Raw genomic sequence first — 25,865 nt, 5'->3', positions numbered from 1 at the left:
GCATTTTTTAAAATCAAGCTGTTTGTCCTCTTACTACTTAGTTGTTAGAATTCTTTATATATTCTGCAAACAAATCCTTTACTAGACATGTTTGACAAATATTTCCTGTGGTTTGTTTTTAACATTTTCTTAACAGTGTTATTTAAAGAAAAAAGTTTTTCCTTTGATGAAATCCAACTTATCAATTTTCTCCTTTCATAGTTAGTGTTTTTTATAGCCTAACTCATGGACACAAAGATTTTCTTCTAGAAATTTTATCTAAAAGTTTCACAAAAGAAAATCTCTTGTTAAAATTTTTAACAAGAGTACACACAAAAAGATGCTCAACATCACTCATCATCAGGAAAATGCAAATCAAAACCACAGTATCACCTCATACTGGTCAGAATGGCTAATATCAAAAAGACAAGAAATAATAAATGTTGGTGAGGATGTGGAGAAAAGGGAATCCTTGTGCACCGCTGGTGGGAATGCAAACTGGCGCAGCCACTGGGGAAAACGGTATGGAGGATTCTCAAAAAGTTCAAAATAAGGGGGTCTCAGTGGCACAGTTGGTTAAGCGGTTTCGGCTTGGGTTGGTTAAGTGGTTCCAGCTTGGGTTCAGGTTCGTGAGATTGAGTCCCATGTAGGGCTCTGTGCTCAGCAGGGAGTCTGCTTCAGATTCTCTCTCCCTCTCCCTCTGCCCCTCTGGCTCATGTTCTCTCTATAAAATAAATAAATGAATCTTTAAAAAAAAGTAAAAAATAGGGACGCCTGGGTGGCTCAGTCGGTTAAGCGGCTGCCTTCGGCTCTGGTCATGATCTCAGGGTCCTGGGATCTAGTCCCGCATCGGGCTCCCTGATCAGTGGGGAGCCTGCTTCTCCCTCTCCCTCTGCCTGCAGCTCCCCCTGCTTGTGCTCTCTCTCTCTCTCTGATAAATAAAAAAATCTTTAAAAAAATTAAAAACAGAACCATATGACCCAGTAATCCACTTCTGGGTATTTACCTGAAGAAAATGGGATTGAATTCAATAAGATATATGCCCCCCTATGTTTACTGCAGCATCATTTACAATGGCCAAGACGTGGAAGCAACCCAAGCGTCCATCAATACATGAGTGGATAAAGAAGATATGGTGTGTGTGTATATATATGCACATGTATGTATGTATACATGTATATGCATATGTACATATGTATGTGTATATATATATACAATGAAATATTACTCAGCCATAAAAAAGAATGAAATCTTGCCATTCATGGCAACATGGACAGACCCCTAGAGGATATTATGCTAAGTGAAATAAGTCAGACAGAAAAAGATAAATACCATATGATTTCACATATATGTAGAACCTACAAAACAAAACAAACAGAAATAGACTCATAAATACAGAGAACAAGCTGATGGCTGCCAGAGGGGAGGGGTGTGGGGGATGGGTAAAATAGGTAAAGGAGATTAAGAGGTACAGACTTCCAGCTACAAAATAAATTAAGTCACAGAGATGAAAAATATGCAAAGGGAATATAGTCAATAATACTGTAATAACTTTGTGTGGTGAAATATAGTAACTATACTTACCGTAGTAGGCATTTCATAATGTGTGTAATTGCCCAATCACTATGTTGTACCTAATACATAGATAATATTATATGTCAACTATCCTGAATAAAAACATTTTTAACAAGAGTTTTTTAAGCTCCTGCAGGCCCTTTATCTCATTAATGACTCGGTTTTATTATTGCTTTGTTTCTTTCAAATTCAACTCCCCACATTACCAAGCAGCATTTCAGTTACAGTCTGTTTCAGAATTTGGAAAGATTTTTATCTTTTAACAGATTTCCCCCTACTCTTTAACCTAATAAATGGCATTTCTAAATGGAGCCAATGTTTTAGTTCCTCAGTTCTCCTCAAATTGACATAAACCCTCTGGACCCCTGATGCTGGGTCTTAAAACAACAACAAAATTCCAAAAACCAGAGCATGCACCTGCAGGTTAAGCCAAGGACAACGAACTATTTGCGCTTCTGGTTTTGAAGAGAAGCTTTTATTTATTTATTTTTTTAAGATTTTATTTATTTGAGAGAGATAGTGAGGGAGAGAGAGAGCATGAGCAGGAGGGAGAGGGAGAAGTGGGCTCCCCGCCAAGCGGGGAGCCTGACGTGGGGCTCGATCCTAGGACTCTGGGATGATGACCTGAGCCTAAGGCAGACGCCTAATGACTGAGCCACCCAGGCGCCCAGAAGAGAAGTTTTATAAGATCACTCTCACCTGAGAGGAGGCTGGAACCGTTTTCTTATCATTCACTGGTTAAAGTTAGGCTTATAAAGGTTTAGCTGAGAGAGACAAAAGTAATTCTACATTTCTTTATTTTTTTAAAGATTTTAATTATTTATTTGACAGAGAGAGACACAGTGAGAGAGGGAACAGAAGCAGGTGGAGTGGGAGAGGGAGAAGCAGGCTTCCCACCGAGCAGGGAGCCCCATGCGGGGCTCAATCCCAGGACCCTGAGATCATGACCTGAGCCGAAGGCAGACGCTTAACGACTGAGCCACCCAGGCGCCCCATAATTCTACATTTCTTAATTCAATCTGGATTCTCTCTGTTGCACCATTCTCTTTAAAACAAACCAGAGTTCATCTGAGTTGAAATGAAGAGGACATATGAAAGCGCAGTTTAGATTCAACTGCCCCCTGGAATAGACTTTGCCATTCTCTGCATAGTTCAGAGAAAAGAGGAAAAAGGGATTCAAAGCCAGTGTGCACAAAACCAGGAAACAAGGGTCAACTTATCATTGCTCATTTTGTAACTTCCTGGGACGTCTGGAGAAAAACAGAAAAACTGGCCAGTCTATGCCTGTTGCAGTCTTTCATCTTCATCAAGAAAACAGCAGCTTCAATTTACAACTCTCTCCTAACATGTTTTTTTTTTTTCTATTTACCAAACGGAATCTGCTGTGTCTGATCCACAGAATTAGGACAGGCCCCTGTGTTCCCATCCCATGGCAGCTTTTATGCTTAGGTGACCCTGGGCCACTGAATCTTGGCTATAACAGGAAAATTTTAAAACGAATTCCCTGAATCTGACAAGCCGTCTCCCTCAATAAGTCTAGGAAGGTGTTATTTCATTAACTGTGCATGAAGTGGCAGGCAAACGGCCAGATCTACAGCCCAGTGGGATGAAACTGGAATCGTCACATACACACTTAAAATCTAACACAATTTCTCCCTCCCTTTTATTTTTTTTATTTTTATTTTTATTTTTTTAAGATTTTATTTATTTGACAGAGAGAGACACAGCAAGAGAGGGAACACAAGCAGGGGGAGTGGGAGAGGGAGAAGCAGGCTTCCCTGCAGAGCAGGGAGCCCGATGTGGGGCTCGATCCCAGGACCCTGGGATCATGACCTGAGCCGACGGCAGACACTCAACGACTGAGCCACCCAGGCGCCCCATATTCTATGGTTATTTTTATTTTTTTATTTTTTTTATGGTTATTTTTAAAGAAAATAATTTATTTACATCAGGAAAAAAGAGCAATCTTAAATGAGTATTTTATAGCTCTTTGTTTAAGATTCCTGGAAGAAAAACTCAAAACAGAAATGGCAAACTGAGATGGCTCAATTTGAAGGAGAAACTCAACACTTACATAGTATTAAAACAAAACTTTTGTTGACCTAATAATCAATGTTACCAAATAAGATCTATGAATTTCTTCAAATGTGTATTAAAAACCTATTAGATGCCAAACTTATGTTGGACCCTGAGGAGTCCAAAATGAGTAAGCTGGTCCCTGACCCCTTAGAAACATACAGTTTAGTACAGAAGACAGACAAGTAAACCAATTGGTGATAGTCCTGTGTAGTGAAGTCTATGAAGTGAGCACATGGTGTTAGTGGAGCCCAGGAAGGGCCCCTCAATCAGGATTAGCTCTTAGCTTCTCAGGAAACTTCATACCACCCTCCTGGGAGCAAAGCCAACTCTTCCACTGAGTTACCAGTGTTTGGGGAATTAAGGAGGTACAAAACACTACCTACACAGTATTATTTATTCTCATGGTCAATGACTTCCTCTCTTCAGCAATGGTCAGAGGTGATTACTGAACCACATACATGGCAGAGAAAAAGCTCACTGGAAACCCCAACCTATTTATCAAAATTGCACAGGGTCTAAATACAATGTGGTATCCTGGTTTGGATCTTAGGACAGAAAAAGGCTGTTAGTGGAAAAACTTGTAAAATCCAAATAAAGTTGTAGTTCAGCTCATGGTATTGTACCAAAGTTAATTTCTTATTAGATGTGACAAATGTACCATGGTTATGTAAGATGTTAACATTAGGGGAAGAACTGGGTGAAAGATACACAGGAACTCTCTACTATCTTTGCAACTTTTCTATAAATCTAAAATTACTCCAAAATAAAATGTAATTTTTAAAAAATCACATCTGGCTCCCCACTTTACATTCTCATTCCCTCCCTAGGATTCTGATCATGCCTCCCTAATCCCTACCCAATCCAGGTAATGCTTGGTTAAAACACTTTTTTCAAATCCTTTTCAATCTTTCCTATAAATCATTTACACAGCCCAGCTGGGTTTCCTTCTTCACCAAGACATGAGAAACTAGATCATACTTGGGAGGTTTTAACTTCTTTTTCTTCCTAATAGCTTTACCGCATACACCAGGGGGTATCCTTGGAGTGGAACCTCTCTAAGTGGACAAAGGAGGGGTTAAAATAACCTAGGCTGGATCTCTGAGCAAGAGGACCTTGCAGAAAATATATGTTGTATATTATTAGATTACCTTTACCTGATCTCTGGCCAAAAAGGATAATGAATAGAAAATACAATGAACAGATGTTGACTACTAGCATCTCAACACCAACAGGGAAACTGCACTGAAATGATGCTGCAGCTAGAAGCTCCGAAAAATGTGATGCAAATCCTTCAACTATCCAAGGTAACAAAAATTCATATTAAAATCATATGGTGTGGCGCCTGTCTAGCTCAGTCGGTTAAGTGTCTGACTTTTGATTTTGGCTCAGGTCATGATCTCAGGGTTGTGAGATCAAGCCCTGTGTCCACGCTAAGTGTGGAGCCTTCCTGAGATTCTCTCTCTCCCTCTCTCTGCCCTCCCCCAATTAAAAAAAAAAAGATCACATGGTACAGTTCAATTCAGGCTAAATGACAAAACATATATTTACCAAGACTGTTTGGTTTCTGATAACTAAATGAATATTCATCTCTATTAAACCATAACTTGTAGAACAGGCTTCAAGAGTCCCACCAGGAAAACATCATGGTGATATAACAGCATACCAAGGCGTAAAGCATGCGTGTGCACGCCCCCTTCCATAGATGCATGTGCACACACAAACTGCAACAAGGCTAAACAACCTCAAAAGTCTGAAAACTGGGGCACCTGGGTGGCTCAGTCGGTCGAGCGACTGCCTTTGGCTTGGGTCCTGGGATGAAGCCCCGCATCAGGCTCCCTGCTCCGCGGGAAGCCTGCTTCTCCGTCTCCCACTCCCCGTGCTTGTGTTCCCTCTCTCGCTGTCTCTCTCTCTGCCAAATAAATAAAATCTTTAACAGAAAAAAAAAAAAGTTTGAAACTACTATATAAAAGAATATTAATGAAGCCTAAACATTCATGAACCCTTCAACGAAAAAGAAACCAAAGAAAGATAAATTGAAATTTAAACCTAAGCTATTTACGGACTAAAGTAATTTAAAAAGTGAAATGATATACTAGACTCTGTTAAGCTCATAAGTCTTGTTATATGGTATGTTGTAATATTACATATTACACAACAGTACTCTGACCTGGACCACTTCCATAAAGATGAACAAGTAGAGTAATTCCTATGAAAGAGTTCAATTCGCATACCTCTGTTGGATGACCTCACCATAATTTATCTGTTCACAAGTCTATCTCCAATTCAGGCCTGAGCTTTTGAAGAGTAACACACACAGAATGGGCCCTTAATACATGCCTTCGGACTGAGTGAACATGCAGCGGTAAGTACCTCCGAGGTATCTTACAAGCCATTTGGTATCAACACCTTAGGAACAGAACATGCTGTACACCACGTTACATATTTAGAAGGCAGTCGAGTTAACTGAAAAATAATTCATAGCAACTAATGTTGGGGGAAAAAACTCATCACATGAGACATAAAAAGAAGTGTAAAAACTGTAACTTGGAAATGAAGAAAATATCTGTGAATTAGTTTTCTTCCCTTGATGGCCACAAAAGTCAATCTACCTTTAACTTTCTAACATTGAAATACAAGAGTTTTAAACGAATCTTTCATTATCCATAATTTTATAAAGAAATTTGTTATTAACTTCAATTGGTAAGGAAGACCAATTAGTGAATGGAATGAAGTCCAACCCAATTATGTGTTCAAAACTGTGGGTTGAATGCCTTAAAAAATTCTTTCTCTTCAAGACTGCAGAAAAATACAAAACAACCCTCTTGACTGCTGAGAAGGACTAAAAGTATTTCTTTTGCTCACAAGTATGTAATCAAAAGCAATTACTTTCTGCCCCCACCCAACACAAAGCAATACCATCTCCCCCCTCCCATCACCATCAAAACATGCTATCAAGCATCTCAGTCCTTTAATCTTAGACTATAAGAATGTCAGATTGCAATAAAATTACAATTCAACAAAAACATTTTTCTAAGTATGTTCTCATTCCCTGTAGTGTTTCTACACTAATTTAGTTCCCTCTCAAGTATTAACAAACAAGGAAACAAGAAAACTCTCAGAATAGTTATTCCAAATTACTTGTTTTTTAAAAAATTTACTATTGTTCATGGATTCCAAAATTCATGGTACACATTAGCAGGAGAGTGTTCTTCTGTCAACGGCTGAATTTAAATGCGGATAACTATTTAATTATATGCAATTTTCCCTCTGACCCTACCTGTAATACTGGTCAGCATCCAAACGTTTAAAATAAACAAGTGGTCATGTTTACTTAAAAAGGTTATTATTGCCTAATCACCAAGAGGTTCTAATGCATCGAAAAAGTGGTAGCTCTCAGCTCTAGCCATGAATGCAACTTGCACGGAAGCTGTCTCAAAAAGATTAGGAACTTCTAGTGACCGCAAATGGGGTAAAGCAGAAGGCACATATGTTATCTGTAGATGGTTCAATAATAAAACTGTTTCAACATAAAAAACTCAAAGCCTACGAAGTCAGATAATGTGAACTACAAAGCTATCTAAATGCCTGCAAGCCAAAAAGAAAAAGGAGAAGAAGGAATAAAAATGTGTCTATACACAAGTCAACTTGAGAAGTCACCCTGCAACTTAGCTTTTCAAGAACTGAAAACTTTATAAGGTTCTTGGAGATATCAACACATTCAAGTTCCAAAATAGAGCAACTATATCAAAATACAATTGGCATAAAATTCAAATGCCCCCACATGTTGAAAGACACACAATAATAAAAAATTCTTTAATAGGGTTTATTTGTGGTGGGCACTGTTCTAGGGACTTCACATTCTTATTCATTTAGTCCTGATAACATCCCTATAAGACAGGTACTATTAAGATTATTTCCACTTTACAGATGAACGAACTGAAGTACAGATAGATTAATTCACACAATGTCATACAGCTAGTAAGAGGCAGAGCAGGAGTTTAATTCCATTAGTCAGACTCCAAAGTTCATGTTAACCAATGCATGTTTTAGGTCAGCTTTTTTTTTTTTAAACGTAATAACCTTTTTGGATTTCAAACACTAGGATAGTTTTGTGCAGTAAGTACAGGCTTTGGAATCAAATCAAACCCGAACAAACCCCTGAACAAAGTCAAGCCTCAGCTTCCCTAAATGTAAAAGGAGGACACTTAAGTTACTGTGAAGGTCAAAGAAGATAATATAATTAAAGTGCCAAGTACAGTATACAAGATAGGGGTTCTTAACCCTATGTTCACAGACACTGAGTGTCCACGGATGGCTTCAGAGTCTCTGAGTCTCATCAATTGTATGACAAATGTTGTATGTACCCATTCTTTTTTTTTTTAAGAATCGTCTCTGGCTGTCCACAAACCTTCAAGGGGTACCTGATCTCTGAAAGGCTAAGAACCACCGAAGTACACAGAAGCTACTCAAAAAAATGAAAGTTCTCTTTCTCTTCTTATTCTCAAAAACCGTCCCTTTTCCATTAAGGGTGACACACCAAGGCTTCCCAATAAATGTCAATTATTCCCCCACCATTTTCCTGGCTTGATAACTAGTAACATATGCAAGCTTATGCCCCAGTTTTCTAGAGATGGTCTAAAGAAGGCCCTCAAACGATGATTCATCCCTCTCTGCACCGAGACGAATACACGGCATTTACTCGAGAGAATCGTGAGAATCATCCACCTAGCTGCACGAAGCACCATGTCAGGTAGGAGAACTGAGTAGGTAATAGAACCTCCCAATTGCACCCTAGAGACCTGACACCTCAGCGCTGAGGGATGAGGAGAATGTGTTTCCCTAGACTACTGGAAAACCCAGAATTCCGTTCCCCCTACCCCTGTCCTGCCTCTCTGGACCTCTGGTGCAGGGAGGTCCTCGTTGCACTGCCCCGGGCTAGAGAGGCAGAGGAGAGAAACGTTACCCGAGCAGCGCGGCGGAGTCCCAGCTCTGCTGCCGGGAGCAGCGGCGGCAGCACCCGTCGCAAGCCTGGCCCAAGATCCTCTCCCCAGAGACCCCAATACGGATCTCGGTTCCAGCTGAGAACCGGCTCCAAGCTTTTCCGTTTCCCAAAGCGGCTTCCGCTTCCGGGCCAGCCTTTGCAGGAAGCAGTATTTGGATGACGCAGAAGTGTCGCGCGGTTCGTGATTCCGGAAGAAACAAGAGCACGGCGTGAACATGGTGAGAGGAGGGTTTGAGAAGTGACTTTGTAAGACCACATTTTAGGGGAGCAGATTGAGCCGATCAGCCGTTGGCCAAATTTCCTCTGTATTACCCTTAATTGTTTTCATTCTGATTGTAGTTCTTAAACTGCTCGAGCGTTGCCTGCTATGCTCTAGTGAGTGGGGACAGGAGGACCAGTTTGGGGCACAGAGGAGAAGAGGTGCTGGGTATTTGAGGGAAGAAGGGAAGGGAGTGGACAAAACAAGAGAAAGAACTCAAGAAGATACGATGTATTTCCAGTTCTTTTAACTCTAAAATTTCTGTTTCAAGGGGAAGCAAAAGAAAGCAAGAAAGTATGCCACCATGAAGCGAATGCTTAGTCTCCGAGATCAGAGGCTGTGAGTATCTGGAATCAATCTATTCCCAAAGATATAAGAGTTAAGAGGGCATCAAGTAGGAAAGTTTTGTCATTATTTTGTGTTTACGTTAAAAATTATTGTGTCTTGGTTTTATATAGCATAGGATAGTAGGCAAGTGTGTAACAGCCACTTAGATGCTGAGCGATTACTCTGGAGAAGGGGATGGAAATTAAACATTACTGAAGTGTTCGCTCTCTTCCACCGTTTTTATATATTTTATCTACGATATCACATTTAAGCCTCCTAGGAGTTTGGTAGGTAGGAATATCTTTGTGTTTTTGCCATTACACTTCTTATATTCCCCAGGAGAAAAAAATGTTAAAATTGTTGAAAGACGGTGAGGTCAGAGACCATGTTTGTCTTGTGCCCCCAGCACCTGCCTCTTAAATACTTTTAAAAGAAAGAATGGGAAAACACCTAGATGTCTCCATTTTATCCAAAGACTCTAAACCACTGTGGGAAAGTGAAATGACATTCCCTATTGTAAGCTTCCCTGCTTCAGTGAAGAACAAAGTTAGGAAATAAGGACTGGTCTTGGGGCACCTGGCTGGCTCAGTCAGTAGAGCATCAGACCGTTGATCTAGGGTGGTGAGTGCAAGCCCCACCTTGGGCCTAGAGCTTACTTTAGAAAGGAAGGAAGGAAAGGAAAGAGAGAAAAGAAAAAAGACTGGTCTTCATTGTGTTTAATAACCTTAGAACAAAGGAATGGCCTTCAGAGTTACTAAATTGTATTCTCAGCCTTTAGTATGTATGTATTATGTAATTTTTAGGGAACTTGCCTCATTGATAATATTTTATTTCCAGTTAAGGGTTAAATTTTGTGTATGTATTTTTACATTTTATCCTTTTTTTTTTTTTAAAGATTTATTTATTTATTTGAGAGAGCGAGAATGAGAGAGAGTACATGAGAGGGGGGAGGGTCAGAGGGAGAAGCAGGCTCCTCGCTGAGCAGGGAGCCCGATGCGGGACTCGATCCCGGGACTCCAGGATCATGACCTGAGCCGAAGGCAGTTGCTTAACCAACTGAGCCACCCAGGCGCCCACATTTTAGCCTTTTTTAAGAGGCATATGGGGGAAGCTTTTTCCTCCCTACTGTTGGAACATTTGAGTCTTCAGAAGATAAACGTCAGCCTGTTTCTTCACCGCATTGAAGTGGATTTTGATCCTTGATACAAAGAGCTTCTGACAAAGAAATGATAGTATAACTTTTATTTACCCATTAACAATTTTTTTTTTTTTAGATTTTGTTTGTCAGAAAGAGCACAAGCAGGGAAGCAGCAGGCAGAGGGAGAAGCAGACTCCCCACTGAGCAGGGAGCCCAATGTGGGACTCAATCCTAGGACCCTGGGATCATGACCTGACCTGAAGACAGATGCTCAACTGAATGAGCCACCCCGGCGTCCCCCCCATTAACAATTTTTATGGATTATTGGCTAGAGATTCTTTTTTTTTTTTTTTTTTAAGATTTATTTATTTATTTATTTATTTGAGACAGAGAGAACAAGAGAGAGAGAGCACATGAGAGGGGGGAGGGTCAGAGGCAGAAGCAGGCTCCCCACTGAGCAGGGAGCCCGATGCGGGACTCGATCCCGGGCCTCCAGGATCATGACCTGAGCCGAAGGCAGTCGCTTAACCAACTGAGCCACCCAGGCGCCCTGGCTAGAGATTCTTAAATTTCATTATGTTTAACTGATTAGTTACTTTCAGCCTACTTCCCACGGAATTATCTGTGCTATGGATATTAACATGAAAAAATCACAAAATAGGATTTCCTCTGTAAGCAAAAAAAAGAAGGAAGAAAGAAACTTTACATGTTGAATGAGATTATAACTGCATTGATTTTTTTCTTTTGCATTTAATTTACTTTCTTTTTTCCTAGTAAAGAGAAGGACAGATTAAAACCTAAAAAGAAAGAAAAGAAAGATCCCAGTGCACTCAAGGAAAGAGAAGTGTGAGTAATCAAAAATTTCAAGTTTTCCTTTAAATGTAGAAGAGATTTTTAGAACCATAGAATTCTTAGAAATCCGGGCTTTCCCTAAGCTGTTTTGTAAGCCATCTGTAAGTCTGGCACAACTATGCAAATGAAAGTGATATTAGTGAACATGTATCCATTCCAGTAGTTCGAAAGTTTTTGGATTTCATGAAGCAGTGAAATTTCCCCTAAAATCTTAGGGATTAGATCTAGAATTATTAATTTTTCTTCTTTGCCAAGATCTTTCAAAAGAGACAGTTGTCACTGTTTAACAGATCAGCATTTGATGAAAGAATGTTTCACCAAAAATAGTAAGGACAAAATTTCAGGATAAAGGTCATTCCTTTTAAATAAATACACTTAATTTTATGAAACCTTATCATATTTTCTTTATTATCTCATTTTGCCCTAGATTGGTAATGGATATTTCGTTACAGGATTTATTAGGATTTATTTCCAATGAATAAGGAAAAAGGAGCTTAATCTATAGCAAACAGTTCGAAGCAGAACTTCATTTGCATTGTTGATATCAAAGTATCAATGTAGACATTACTTTGTGTTTTGTATCTTCTTCCTTCAGCCCCCAACATCCTTCCTGCTTATTCTTCCAATATAACACACAGCTGGGCCCACCTTACCACATCCTGGTTGATACCAACTTTATCAACTTTTCCATTAAAGCGAAACTTGACTTAGTACAGTCAATGATGGACTGTCTGTATGCCAAGTGTGAGTATCATACTTTTGCATTTCATGTCATTTGTACAGAATAATTATAATTATTCAAATACATGAAAAGAGGGGAGTGGGGTCCTAGTTAGTTGGATTTCTGGTCATTTAATTTGCTCACTGTGGCAATGACCATTTTCGGTGAATTGAAATATAATGCAGACGTGACTGGGAGTAATTAAACCTCACAATCAGAACACACTTAGCCTGCTTTGATGTTGTGGACATCAATTTTGAACATGGGGTGGGCATTTTTTGTTTTAGAATTCTGGATTTTAAAATTCTGGGTAAATGAAAATTTATTACATTTTTCAGAATTGTTTTACGTTAAGGAGGAAACATTTTCCATTCCACTCCATTGTGGAAAAGCTAAATAAGATATTTTGCTATTTATGGTCACAGAACTAGAAGTGATGCTGGTTAACAGCTCTTAAGTTTATTCAATTTGGTGTTTATTTGCACCACAAAGGACCAGACGTAGTTTATTTCCACCTAGGTATGCAGTTTACCATTAGTAGCTTTCTCTTGTGTTTGGGTGTCCCCTCCTTCAAGTGATCTTCCTTCACTACCATGAGTAAGAAGAAGAAAATCTAGGCCATGTATAAGGGAATCACTTCCTAATAATGAGATCTGTTGCATTTTGTGGTGGATTTACATTTATATTTTTTTCCAATCATCTAGTTAAAGGTACAAATGAAAACTAGACTTATACCTTGCCATAAAGAATAAATCAAAGGAAAAAATTTGCACGTCCTTTAATTTTTAAAGGATGCTATCTAATGAACATTTATAGAGTGATAGTAACGTAAATGTTGTTTATTGATTTATTGAAACTAGTAAGTTTGGAAGATGGGCTAAGAAATGTGATGAGTAAGAGACCTAAATTCTTTAAATGCCATAAAATTAATAAATATAAAAGTGTATAAGTTTATTATATCAATATATGAAGGTAACCACCAAATGAGAAAAACAGCTAATGAAGTAAAATAGTGGTCTGTAAGGATCAGAATTGGTGGGTGGGAAAGGATCAAGAAACAGTAATTTTTTCATACAGACTTTTCCATATTTTTTAAGCTATGTATATGTAATACTTTAATTGTTTTAAGCTTGTAGGAATAATAAAGAATAACCTGAACTGGGGGCCCTACCTGCCTGTGAGAGCGGACTAGGGTGGCCTTGGATGAGGGAAGACACTAAACTTTGGTAGACTTTTTGTATTCCCATGGTCTTTTTTATAACTATAAGTAAAGTGTGTTAGCTGCTTATCTAGGAATGCTGTGACCTACTTATAAATGAAATCAATGGAGGGTTCAGGCATGGCCCTTTGAAGGTGAATTGTTTCCTTGACTTTATAGTTCCATCACTATTATCTAAATGGTGACCATTTAGGAAAGCTTTCGTCCTAGAGGAGTGCTTTTTCTAGATATGGATACCTTGGAGTACAGCTATAATGTGTACAGCTAAATGCTCTCACTGTGCCTTTTCTTTTTTTTTTTTTTGATGTAGTGTTCCATGATTCATTGTTTGCATATAACACCCAGTGCTCCATGCAGAACATGCCCTCCTTAATACGCATCACCAGGCTAACTCATCCCCCCACTCTCCTCCCCTCTTAAAATCCTCAGTTTGTTTCTCAGAGTCCATAGTCTCTCATGGTTCATCTCCCCCTCCGATTCCCACCCCCCTTCATTTTTCCCATCCTACTATCTACTTGGTTTTTTTTTTAACATATAATGTATTATTTGTTTCAGAGGTACAAGTCTGTGATTCATCAGTCTTACACAATTCACAGCGCTCACCATAGCACATACCCTCCCCAGTGTCTATCACCTAGCCACCCCATCCCTCCCACCCCCACCTCAGTTTGTTTCCTGAGATTAAGAATTCCTCGTATCAGTGAGATCATATGATACTTGTCTTTCTCTGATTGACTTATTTCGCTTAGCAAAATACCCTCTGGTTCCATCCACATTGTTGCAAATGGCAAGATTTTGGTTTTGGGGTTTTTTTTTTTGATGGCTGCATAATATTCCATTGTATATATATACCACATCTTCTTTATCCATTCATCTGTTGATGGACGTCTTGGCTCTTTCCACAGTTTGGCTATTGTGGACATTGCTGCTGGAAACATTGGGGTGCATATACCCCTTCGGATATATCTTTGGGATAAATACCCAGTAGTGCAGTTGGTGGGTCATAGGGTAGCTCTATTTTCAACTTTTTGAGGAACCTCCATACTGTTTTCCAGAGTGGCTGCACCAACTTGCATTCCTACCAACAGCCTAGGAGGGTTCCCCTTTCTCCGCATCCTTGCCAATATCTGTCGTTTCCTGACTTGTTAATTTTAGCCATTCTGACTGGTGTGAGGTGGTATCTCGTTGAGGTTTTGATTTGGATTTCCCTGATGCCGGGTGATGTTGAGCACTTTTTCATGTGTCTTTGGTCATTTGGATGTCTTCTTTGGAAAAATGTCTATTCATGTCTTCTGCCCATTTCTTGATTGGATTATTTGTTCTTTGGGTGTCGAGTTTGTTAAGTTCTTTATAGATTTTGGATACTAGCCCTTTATCTGATATGTCATTTGCAAATACTTCTCCCATTCTGTCGGTTGTCTTTTGGTTTTGTTGACTGTTTCCTTTGCTGTACAAAAGCTTTTTATCTTGATGAAGTCCCAATAGTTCATTTTTGCCCTTGCTTCCTTTGCCTTTGGCAGTGTTTCTAGGAAGAAGTTGCTGCAGCTGAGGTCGAAGAGGTTGGTGCCTGTGTTCTCCTCTAGGATTTTGATGGATTCCTGTCTCATATTTAGGTCTTTCATCCATTTTGAGTCTATTTTTGTGTGTGGTGTAAGGAAATGGTCCAGTTTCATTCTTCTGCATGTGGCTGTCCAATTTTCCCAACACCATTTGTTGAAGTCTCACTGTGCCTTTTTTGAAAACAAACTTACTGGGGCACCTCAAACTTGACTGGTGGCTCAGGCAGTTAAGCGTCAACTCTTGATTTTGGCTCAGGTCATGATCTCAGGGTTGTGAGATCGAACCTGGTTTTGGGATCCATGCTGGACGTGGAACCTGCTTAAGATTCTCTCTCTCCCTCTCCACCCCTCTCTCCCTCTCTAAAAAAAAAAATTAATAATAATAAATAAAAACTTATTAAGGAAAATACCACTTTCTGTAATCTTCTATGTAACATAATACCTCAAAGGAAAGGTTGAAGAAACATTCAAGTACAGTACAAATTCAGTTACCTAGGAGATTCCTTAACTGTTTTTAAGCTCTAGCTATTTAATTTTTCTTCACTTGCCTTTATGCCTGAAGGAAGACCTTTATCTTCCTCTTCCTTTAAAGATGCCCCTTTGACCTTTTCATAGCTCCTGGTCCCATTTCTGCCTGATATTCCAACAAGGGAGGATAGTTAGCTTTCCATCAGCTTTCTTTTCTGCCCATGAGTGCTCTTCCCTGTTACCGTCCCTTTCTTGATAGTCCTCTTCCTGGGCCTACTTTCCTGCTCCAGATGCAAGCCCTTGCTTGCTTTATTGCTACATGGCTCTGAAATTGATCCTCTTAAGGTGCGTAATGCCCTCTGATTCCATGACTGTCTGATCCACTGATTTCATATCTCCGTTTTACAACTGCTTTTTCTTCTGGACATTGTACTTAGTTTAAAATTTAACTTTGTCCACATTCAAAAATATTTCTGTACTTGTAAAAAAAAAAATCTAGCATAAAAACATTAAAGCTCCCTATAATGCCTTTCCTCAGAGAGGGACAGTTTTTATTTTTATTTTATTTATTTTTTATGTTTTTTTAATAGGCTCCACACCCAACGTGGAGCCCATTGCGGAGCCCATTGCGGGACTTGAACTCACGATCCTGAGATCAAGGCCTGAGCTGAAATCTAGGGTTAGATCCTTAACTGACTGAGCCACCCAGGTGCCCCTCTAAAACTTCGTATACAATCTCTCTGAATTATAGGTTATTTTTGTTTATTTTATTAATGAAAATGGATCATAGATTATTTACTATTTGTCTTTGTGCGTTTTTTAACAGCTCTGAGATATAATTCACATACCATTTAAAGTGTATGATTCAATGGCTTTTAGCATATTCAAAGTCAATTTTAGAATATTTTATTATCCAAAAAGAAACTCTGAACCCCTTAACCATCATCCCCAACCTTTCCCATTTCCCTCCCTAGACAACCACTAATTTGCAGTCTGTCTCTATAGATTTGCCTATTTTGGACATTTCATTAAAGTGAGATCATATAATGTTTTGTCCTCTTCCATTTAGCATGTTTTCAAGGCTTGTCTGTGTTAAAGCATGTATCAGTACATACTTCTTTTCATTACCAAATAATATTCCATTGTGTGGCTAGATTACTCATCCATTTTTTCTTACTTTTTACATTGAACAAATAACAAATATATCTTTTTTTTAACGGTTTTTTATTTATTTGAGAGAGAGAGCGTGTGCACACACGAGCTGGGGTGGGGGATGGGAGAGCAGAAGGAAGGAGAAGCAGACTCCTGCTGAGCAGGGAGCCTAACGTAGGGCTCCATCCCAGGACCTGAGCCAAAGGCAGACATTTAACCAGCTGAGCCACCCAGGTGCCCCTTGAACAAATATATCTTGAACGTTTTGCTGTGTCAGTATATATAGTGGACCTCATTCTTTTTTTTAGTTTACATAGTATTTATATGATTTTTAAAGGTCGATATCCTATTAGATATTTTGGATTACTTGAAGTTTTTTGTTTTTGTTTTTTTTTAAAGATTTTATTTATTTATTTGAGAGAGAGAGACTGAGAGAGAGAGAGCATGAGAGGGGGGAGGGTCGGGAGGGTCAGAGGGAGAAGCAGACTCCCTGCTGAGCAGGGAGCCCGATGCGGGACTCGATCCAGGGACTCCAGGATCATGACCTGAGCCGAAGGCAGTCGCTTAACCACCTGAGCCACCCAGGCGCCCTACTTGTAGTTTTTACCTTATTATAAATAAGGCTGTTGTAGTGAATATCCATGTGAATATGTCTCTGTTAGGGTAGAGTAATTCTTTAGGATACATTTCCAGAAGCTGTATTGCAATATCAAGGGGTATGTATATTTTCTTATTTTAACAGGTATTGCAAAATTGCCCTAAAATAATGATACACATTTTTACACCTACTTAGTGTGAGAATACCTGTTTCCTCAGTATTGGGTATTTTCCTTGTTTAATCTTTGCCGCTCTAATAGGTAGAAAATGAAATACTGTTTCAATTTATAGCTTTTTAATTAGGAGTGAGATTGAGCACCCTTATGCTCATTGACCATTGTGTGTCTTCCTCTATGACCTGAAGTGTATGAACTGAAATGTAGCATGTGGTTAAGAATCCAGTCTATACTATGGACTCTGAGAAACAAACTGAGGGTTCTAGAGGGGAGGGGGGTGGGGGGATGGGTTAGCCTGGTGATGGGTATTAAAGAGGGCACATATTGAATGGAGCACTGGGTGTTATACGCAAATAATGAATCATGGAACACTACATCAAAAACTAATGATGTATGGTGATTAACATAACATAATAAAATGAAATTAAAAAAACAAACAAAAAAAGTCTATAGCCTGACTGTCTCCGTTCACATCTCGGCTTCACCATTTGCTTCTACTTATTTCTTTGTGCCTTAGGTTCCTGATCTATAAAATGGGGATGATAATAATAACAGTGCTACCTGATAGGAATTATTCTGAATATGAAGTGAGCTATCCTCATAAAGTGCTTCTCCCAGTGTCTGGCAAATAGCACATAACTTAAGCTATCATTACAAGCTCTTTGTATGTTAAAGAAATTCGCCCTTTGATGAATGTGTAGAAATATTTTTCCTAGTTTATTTGTATTTTAATATGACTTTGATAGCTGTCAAACAGAAGTGTTTTGTTTTTATGTGATCAAATTTACATTTTCTGATTAATTGCATGGTTTCTTTTGGTTCATATTTAAATTTTTTTCCATCTAGAATTTATTTTAATATAGAAAGAATGACAGGGATCTAGCTTAATTTTTTTCCCCCAGGCACATTCATGACACTTTATGAATCTGTAGTGTGGGGTTGGGACCGTTCGGTTCTCTAGTCTCCTCATCAAAAGGGATTTTATTCACCTCTAGTTCTCATTGTTCATTTCAGTGTGTTATTCTGTCATTCCAGAAGCCTCATGGGTCTTTTAAAGACTCTCAATGGGATATAATTCAGAGAGTAAAACCAAAGTTTCTTTACAAGTTCTGTTATTAATATGTATTTTTTTTTCCTGGCAGGTATCCCTTGTATAACTGACTGTGTAATGGCTGAAATTGAGAAACTGGGGCAAAAGTATCGAGTGGCTCTAAGGTAGGAAGGAGCTAGTCTAGATTGGTATACTGAAGATTCTTTTGATCCTCCTTCATCTATTTGCGGTGTGATTTCTTGGATAATTAGTTTAAATATAAAAAACTAGTTAACTATTTATGATCAAGAAAGCAAACATTTGAAGGTTAAAGAATTTTAAGCTGAAATTTTTTTTTTAAAGATTTTATTTATTTATGTGAGAGAGAGCATGAGCCAGGTTGGAGGGGGGGGGGGTGGCAGTGGGCAGAGGAGAGGGAGAAGCAGGCTCCCCCCTGAGCAGGAAGCTGGCCGGTCCCTGGGGCTCTATCCCAGGAGCCCAAGATCATGACCTGAGCTGAAGTCAGACACTTAACCGACTGAGCCACCTAGGCACCCCTAAGCTGAAGTTTTGTGAATGAAGTTAGGTAGTCATATTGGTCTTGTAGGCCTCCATTTAAGTTCCTCTAGATTTCCAATTAGAAAGTGTCTTTTTATTAGTTATCTAGATATCTCTTTTAGAATCTCACACTTAAAGGATCCACATTCTGAGTTTTGAGCTTACTCTAGAAAGTACACTTGAATTAAAAGTAGTGGTTCCCAAAGTATGGTCCATCGACCCGTAGGAGTCCGGAGATCTTTGCAGGGAGCTTAACAAAACTATTTTCATAATAATATCAAGACGTTGTCTTTGTCACTGTGCTGACATTTATACTGATGGCAGAAATGCTGGTGCCTTAGTACCAATCAAGACAGTGGACCCAAATAATGTTAGTAGACTTCGTATTCTTCACTGCCACTCACTGGCAGTTAAAAACAAAAAACAAAACAATGCAGGGGTGCCTGGCTGGCTCAGTCGGTAGAGCATGCAACTTTTGATCTCAGGATTATAAATTTGAGCCCTAAATTGGGTGTTTTAGAGATTACTTAAAAAAATAAAATCTTAGGGGCACCTGGGTGGCTCAGTCGTTAAGCGTCTGCCTTTGGCTCAGGTCATGATCTCAGGGTCCTGGGACCGAGCCCTGTGTTGGGCTCCCTGCTCAGAGGGGAGCCTGCTTCTCCCTCTCCCACTCCCCCTGCTTGTGTTCCCTCTCTCACTGTGTCTCTCTCTGTCAAATAAATAAAATCTTCAAAAAAAAAAGCCCCAAAACAGAGTCCCTTAAGAATATCCTTGATGAAGCAGTAGAATTTGTTGACTTTGTTAAATTTCGACCCTAGAGTACACGTCGGTATTCCTTGTGATGAAGTGTAAAATATACCTACAGCATTTCTGTTGCATACCCAAGAGTCAAGCTTGCCTTAGTGAAGAGCATTTGTGCTTGTTTGAGTTGTGAGCCAAACCAGCTGCTTTTTCATGGAATATCATTTTTATGTGAAGAATAACTGACAAACACTGATTTTTCAGACTATATTTTGCAGATAGTTTCTCAAAAATTAATGCAGTGAATCTGTTACTTTAAGGAAAACAACTTAACGGTATTAGTTGCCAATGATAAAATTCAAGCTTTCAAGTGAAAATTAGAGTTTTGAGTATATGTGCTGCCGAAGCGAGCACTGAAAATTAGAGTTTTGAAAAATCATGAGCTTATCACATTCCCAATACTAAAGACCTTTCTGTTGAGACCAGTGAAGATACTGAGTATGATTTTTTTGGTATTGTATAATGAAATGTGTTAATATTTGGGAAGATTTGTGTGATTCAATGAGTTGGTATTTTCCAAATGATCAATGAATAATATTACAAAATCATGCATGGGTAAAAGATTCAATCAAGGTCCAAGATGTACCAGTGAATTTGTGCGTCTCTTTGTGTGTCACCTTTTAGAGTTATAAATTGCGTACTGTAAAATTCACCAAGTTTAATTGTATAATTTGCTGGGCTAGGCAAGTGTGTACAGTTATGGAACCACCATCATAGTCGTGAAATAGAACATTTCCATCACTCCAGAAGTGTGATTCCATTTATATGAAATTCCAGAAAAGGCAAAACTAGACTAATAGAATATAGTGGTTAACTGGAGCTGAGCATGAGAAAAGTGGATTAACTGCAAAGGGACACAAGGAACTTTTTGTAGTGACAGGAATGTTCGATATCTCAATTATGGAGATAGGGACATGGATATATAAATTTGTCAAAACTCGTCAAATTTTACACGTACTATCAGTGAATTTTATTATATTTCATTTATACCTAATAAAGCTAGTTTTTTTAAAGGCAAAGAAAAATAGGAACCCAATGTATAAGAGTGGTAGCACTGTTTAGCTGAATGGGGAAGTGATAAACTATTAAAATATTGATTATCACTGTGGAAAGAAACAAAACTGGATTCTTACCTCTTTCACAAAAATCAGTTCCAGGTAGATTAAGTATCTAGACTTTTATAGAAAATATAGAGACTATCTTAGTGATTTTGGAGTGGGCAGGGCTTTCTGAAGAAGTCCAAACCATAATGGAAAACTAATTAATCTGACTATATTGAAATCGAATACTGGGACACCTGGGTAGCTTCAGTCAGTTAAGCATCTGCCTTGGGCTCAGGTATGATCTCAGGGTTCTGGGATCGAGCCCCGTATAGGGCTCCCTACTTAGCAGGGAGTCTGCTTCTCCCTCTACCTCTGACCCTCCCCCTGTTTGTGCTCTCTTGCGCTCTCTCTCTGTCAAATAAATAAATAAAATCTTTAAAAAAAAAAAAAAATTGAATACTACTTTATAACAAAAGACAGCATAAACAAAGCAAAACAATAAGTCACAGATAGAAGATACTAGTAATGCATATAATCAACAAAGGGTTTATTTTCAAAATACATAAAAAACTACAAATCCATAAGAAAAAGACAAAATCCTTAAATTCACAAGGAGATATCATTTCATACCCAGCAGATTGGCAAGAATTGAAAAGTCCACTTAACAATGCCATGAATAGTTGGGACTGGGGACCAGTGGGAATTCTCATATTCAACAGATAAGGATGTAAAGTGGACAGTCAACTTTGGAGAGCAATTTGGCAATATCACTGCAGAAAGTTCTGTCTTCCCAGCCCTGTTTCACTCTCCTCTGCACAAACACTCTCTCCCTACCAAAGATGTGCTTGCTCCTCCCTGAACACCAATGAACCATTTTATAGATGGTTGGTGCCCTGTTTGGAACATGCCTGCCCTCACTTTGCATGGAATATTCTTTCGTCTTTATTTTATTTAATCTCCATATAATTTTTTTTAAGTATACCAAATTCACAATGACTTAGCTCTGAACTACTGCAATATGGAATATTTTTCTTGCACTTGGTACCTATGTGCTGCCTTGTAGTTTTATTCAGTTTGTGACTCGTCATTATGTAATAGGAAGAACATGGTTCTGGGAATCACAGACTTGGGGTTTTTCTTTTTTCAAATTTGTATGAAAATAACATGTTTGATTTATTTATGGCAAACAATGTAAACATGTATATACAATAAAAAGTAGAAGTCCCCCGGCATATTCACACTTTGTCCATTCTTCCACCCTAATGGTAACAACTGAGAAGGGTTAGTGTATAATTAGTATGTTTTTCCAGACCTTTTTTCTAAGCAAATGCAAGTGTAGAGAAAGACAATGAAAGAGATTTGTATTTCCTTAATTGAATCATATATGTATATTGTTCAATGACTTTTTTTATTCAACAGTTTGAATTTTTTTGAGTTTGTTTATTCAGCAAGCCTTCCATGTTGGTACAGATAGCTGTATCTCGTGCTTTTTTTTAAACAGGTGGGCATCAAAATATATTTAATTTTTACCTTGCTGATGGATATTCAGACTATCTGCAGTTTTTCACTATTATAAAGTGTTCTGTAGTGGCCATCCTTGTGCCTATATTCTTGCACATTTGTGTAAGACAGCTTCTAAAAGTGAAATGGTTAGGTTAAAATTGTTTGGTTTTGAATCCTGGCTTTTCCCACCTGTGTACTTAGAACAAGTTAATTGATCTCTCTGAATCTGCTTCCTCGTTTGTAAAATGGAAACGTAATTCAAAGTTCTGTGAAGATTACATGACCTAAGGCACACCAGCTTCTCTCAGTTGTCTTTCCAATTAGAAGATAAGTTGCAGGAGGTGAGAGGTGCCTTAAAATCTCTACATAGATCAAGTCACTCTTATTTCACAGATAAAGAGTCAGAAAGTTATCCAATTGCCTGAATTGTTGTTAATCCAGTTTTGTAACCCTTTAGGATTGCCAAGGATCCAAGATTTGAACGATTACCATGCACACACAAAGGAACCTATGCAGATGACTGCTTAGTACAGAGAGTAACTCAGGTATCATCAGTTTTTAAATGTTGACTTTGTGCTTCACAGGAAGCGTAGGTGCCCTTATTTACTTGAGGAAGTGGACTGGAAATGTATACTCTAACTGTAATGGGAAAATCACAGGCTTGGGGAGGAGACATGGATTTCAAATCTCAGCACCTGCATTTAATTGGGTATGTGATTTGGGGCACTTACTGATTTCTTTATTCCACCAGTCATCTCTATAAAATGCTTTAAGTGAGTGAGTGTCCATATAATATCCGGTTTCACCTCCCTGTGAATCAGAAATCATCCATTTCCGTTATTCCCCCCATGCAGGAATTTTGTTCCTCTCCACCATGCCTAAGCAAGTGTTTCTCACTTACATCTGAGTGTCCCAGGATGCTGTCTTACAAGTACCTGGAATAACTAGGTTTTTGATTCTTCTGTTCTGGCCTCCTTGTCAAGCACAAGAACTTCTGCCATTGATTGCCCTTACTGGAGCCTCCTCTGCTGGGGATAATCATCTTCATCTGGTGACCACACTGCCATCCCTTTAGCCACTCCATCCCATGGGTGGAGACAGCATTTGCCTTAACTTCCCACAGCACAGCTGACACCAGGCTACAACTCTTTTCAAAATTGAATGGGAGATTGGGGTATGATGGAAGTAAAATATAATACAGCTGGCAGCTAAATGGTACTGCTTTCGGAACTCCTAGGCTCAGACTTGTCCTGGCGATCCATTCTGGCTTCATGGCTGAGGAAGTAGCCTGCCTCCACCCCTAGGAGCTCTCAGAGTAGGCCCAAGCCCAGAGACTCCAGGAAAGGCAAAAGTGTGCCCTCCGGTCTAAGGCATTTACTCTGCCTTTGCATTGAGTCTTTTGGGGTGTTTCCCCAAACCAAGAAATCATCTGCCCTAAATGTGAAAGTCCCTTCCACTTACGAGACAAAAAACAATTTGCAGCTTTTAAATAATTTTTCTATCTTCTCCCCCTTAAGATTCTTAGAGCTACATTCCCCCTTGGCAACTTGTTATGTGTTTTATAAATATGAACTCCTAGATCATAGTAGGTACTCAACAAATTGTTATAACCTTTCCTTCGCTAATTACTGTGAAAATGAGTAATTCTCTAGATTAGCCAGTGTACCATTATTCAGTATCACTAAGTAGACTCAATGTGTGAACACTCAATGGTGTCTCTTACAGCACAAGTGTTACATTGTGGCCACAGTTGACCGGGACCTTAAACGAAGGATCCGGAAGATCCCTGGAGTTCCCATCATGTACATTTCTAACCATAGGTGAGAACTGTCTCTTGGGGGAAGCGATTAAAAGTATATAGCTGATATCAATTAAAAATGAGGTCAGGTTATAGGAAGATTTGAAAGCAATTGTTATATCAAAGGCTCACATAGTTATATTTGAAGAAATGAGACAAAGTAACAAGAACAAGGGCAAAAGATAAAACTACAATTTGGGAATGAGGCAGACATTCCCATGCTACAGTAAGATTACTAGAAGAAATAGAGATGTGTAGCTCTAAATACAAAGCAGTATTTGAAATTAAGCTAATCTTTTTGGCCAGAAATATCTTTTTTTTTTGAAAGCCTAGTATGTGTGATCAGCACCTTATCTGGGAAACTAAAAGCTTATTTAAAAAAAAAACAAAAACTGATCTTTATCCTGCTTGGATGTTTCCATGTTAGTGCTCAGTCTATTACTGTCTCGCTTTTCAACCTGGGAAGAACACAATATAGTGGGAGGAGTTGGGCTTACCTGGACTTAGTGCCTGGCTCCCTCACTTGTTAACTTTCTGACTTTGAAGAATAAAGATATTAAAGTCAGCATTTTGCTATAAATCATTCATTATGATATCCCTTTAAAAAGTTCCCACTGACAAAAAGGATTCATAGTGGGGAGGTGAAAGTGTTGCAGTCAGTAAAGGATGGGTTTTTAGGTGGGTTCTGGACCCACCTTTCTTACCAGTGTTAATTTTTTGTCCTGATCAGGTACAACATTGAGCGGATGCCAGATGATTATGGAGCCCCTCGGTTCTAATTCTTAAAAGATAGAGTTCCTCTGCCTTCCTTTACCAACTTTTTCTGTTGCCTGTTCGTATTAGCAGTATGCTGTAGCATGAATTATTCTTCTTACCCATTTGCTCTGTTATGAGCTGACTATGGTTAAAAACACTCACTTTTTGATGTTTTGAAATTGATATTTTGTATCATTTTAAATATTGTTGCATCTTTTTATAAATCAGATGATTGCTCATGTAATTTGATGGTTGTTGTTTTATATTGATTTACTCAACAAATACTTATTAAGGTTATGCTAGGTACTTAATAAGGTAGGGTCCTGCCCTGAAGACATTCGTATTATTATAGGGGAAAAGAAAAACATATATATGAATAAATATAGTCATATAATGGTGCCAGGTTAAAAGTATGAGGGAATAGACCTGTATGTGAGAAAAGAATGATTTCTTTCTACTTGGTTAGAATGGGGAGGGAGGGAAGGCTAGAGGTAGTAATATTTGAGTTAATCTTTAAAAATGAGTAAGTCCTTGCCCAGTATATGAAGTAAAGAAAATGAGGCATAGGAAGCATATGAACAAAAGCACAGAGACATGGATGTTAACATGGAATGATTGTTTGGCCTGCGCATACAACTACTAGAAGGTTTTTCTAACTAGAACATAGGAGAAAGAGATCGTACCCACATCTGAGACTGCAGGGGTAGGAGATGGCTGGGAGGGGGCCTTATATGACATACTAAAGGGTTTGGACTTGATTGTGAGGTCAATAGGAGCTTATTAAAATTTTAATTAAGGTGAATAACAAGATCAGATATTTTAAATGGTCACAAGGTAGTGTAAGAATAGACAAATAGATCATTGAAGTAGAATAGAAAGTCCATAAACAGATCGATATATTTATGGCAAGTTGGTATATTATCAAGACAGTATTTCAAATCTGTGGGAAAAGGAAATTTTAAGGCCAAATAGTGTGGAGTAATTCTTAGTGGGGTTAGAATCCTGATTCCACCAGTTACTATCTGTATGAGTTGGGCATAGTACGTAACCATTTGGTGCCTTCCTTGCTCCCTCTTTAAAATGTGTTGTCTAATTCTCAAAACAAACCTGGTAAGATGGAATGAAACCGAATAGTACATGACACAATTTAATTATTGTTCAGTAAATGTCAGTGATTATTATAGTATCATAATGGGGAGTTGGCTATCCATCTGAAAAAAGTTTTTGTATTCCTACTTCATATCCTTCATAAGAATACATTTCAAGTGGATCA

General features: G+C 38.6%; 1 protein-coding gene across 2 annotated transcripts; it reads left to right on the top strand.

Moving 5' to 3' along the window:
* The first annotated feature begins 8,804 nt into the window (after window positions 1–8,804).
* Window positions 8,805–24,838, top strand: FCF1 (FCF1 rRNA-processing protein). 2 transcript variants are annotated; one of them, XM_021679564.1, is made up of 8 exons: window positions 8,805–8,853; window positions 9,166–9,233; window positions 11,134–11,205; window positions 11,807–11,955; window positions 18,246–18,318; window positions 22,496–22,583; window positions 23,764–23,858; window positions 24,567–24,838. In XM_021679564.1, the coding sequence occupies exons 1-8, from the start codon at window positions 8,851–8,853 to the stop codon at window positions 24,613–24,615; spliced, it is 597 nt and encodes a 198-aa protein (XP_021535239.1). In that variant the 5' UTR covers window positions 8,805–8,850; the 3' UTR covers window positions 24,616–24,838. The 2 variants fall into 2 exon arrangements, with proteins under 2 accessions (XP_021535239.1, XP_021535240.1); XM_021679565.2 differs by lacking the exon at window positions 8,805–8,853 and adding an exon at window positions 9,011–9,055 and having other exon boundaries at window positions 24,567–24,834.
* Window positions 24,839–25,865: the final 1,027 nt, after the last annotated feature.

Source organism: Neomonachus schauinslandi, chromosome 9 (assembly GCF_002201575.2).
Source record: "Neomonachus schauinslandi chromosome 9, ASM220157v2, whole genome shotgun sequence".
Lineage (NCBI taxonomy): Eukaryota > Metazoa > Chordata > Mammalia > Carnivora > Phocidae > Neomonachus > Neomonachus schauinslandi.
This window is presented reverse-complemented; position numbering and strand designations above follow the sequence as displayed.

Coding starts and splice junctions, on each gene's coding strand:
- FCF1 (XM_021679564.1), top strand. Junction 9,234..11,133: donor AGTCTCCGAGATCAGAGGCT/GTGAGTATCTGG, acceptor CTTTTTTCCTAG/TAAAGAGAAGGACAGATTAA. Junction 11,206..11,806: donor GCACTCAAGGAAAGAGAAGT/GTGAGTAATCAA, acceptor TTCTTCCTTCAG/CCCCCAACATCCTTCCTGCT.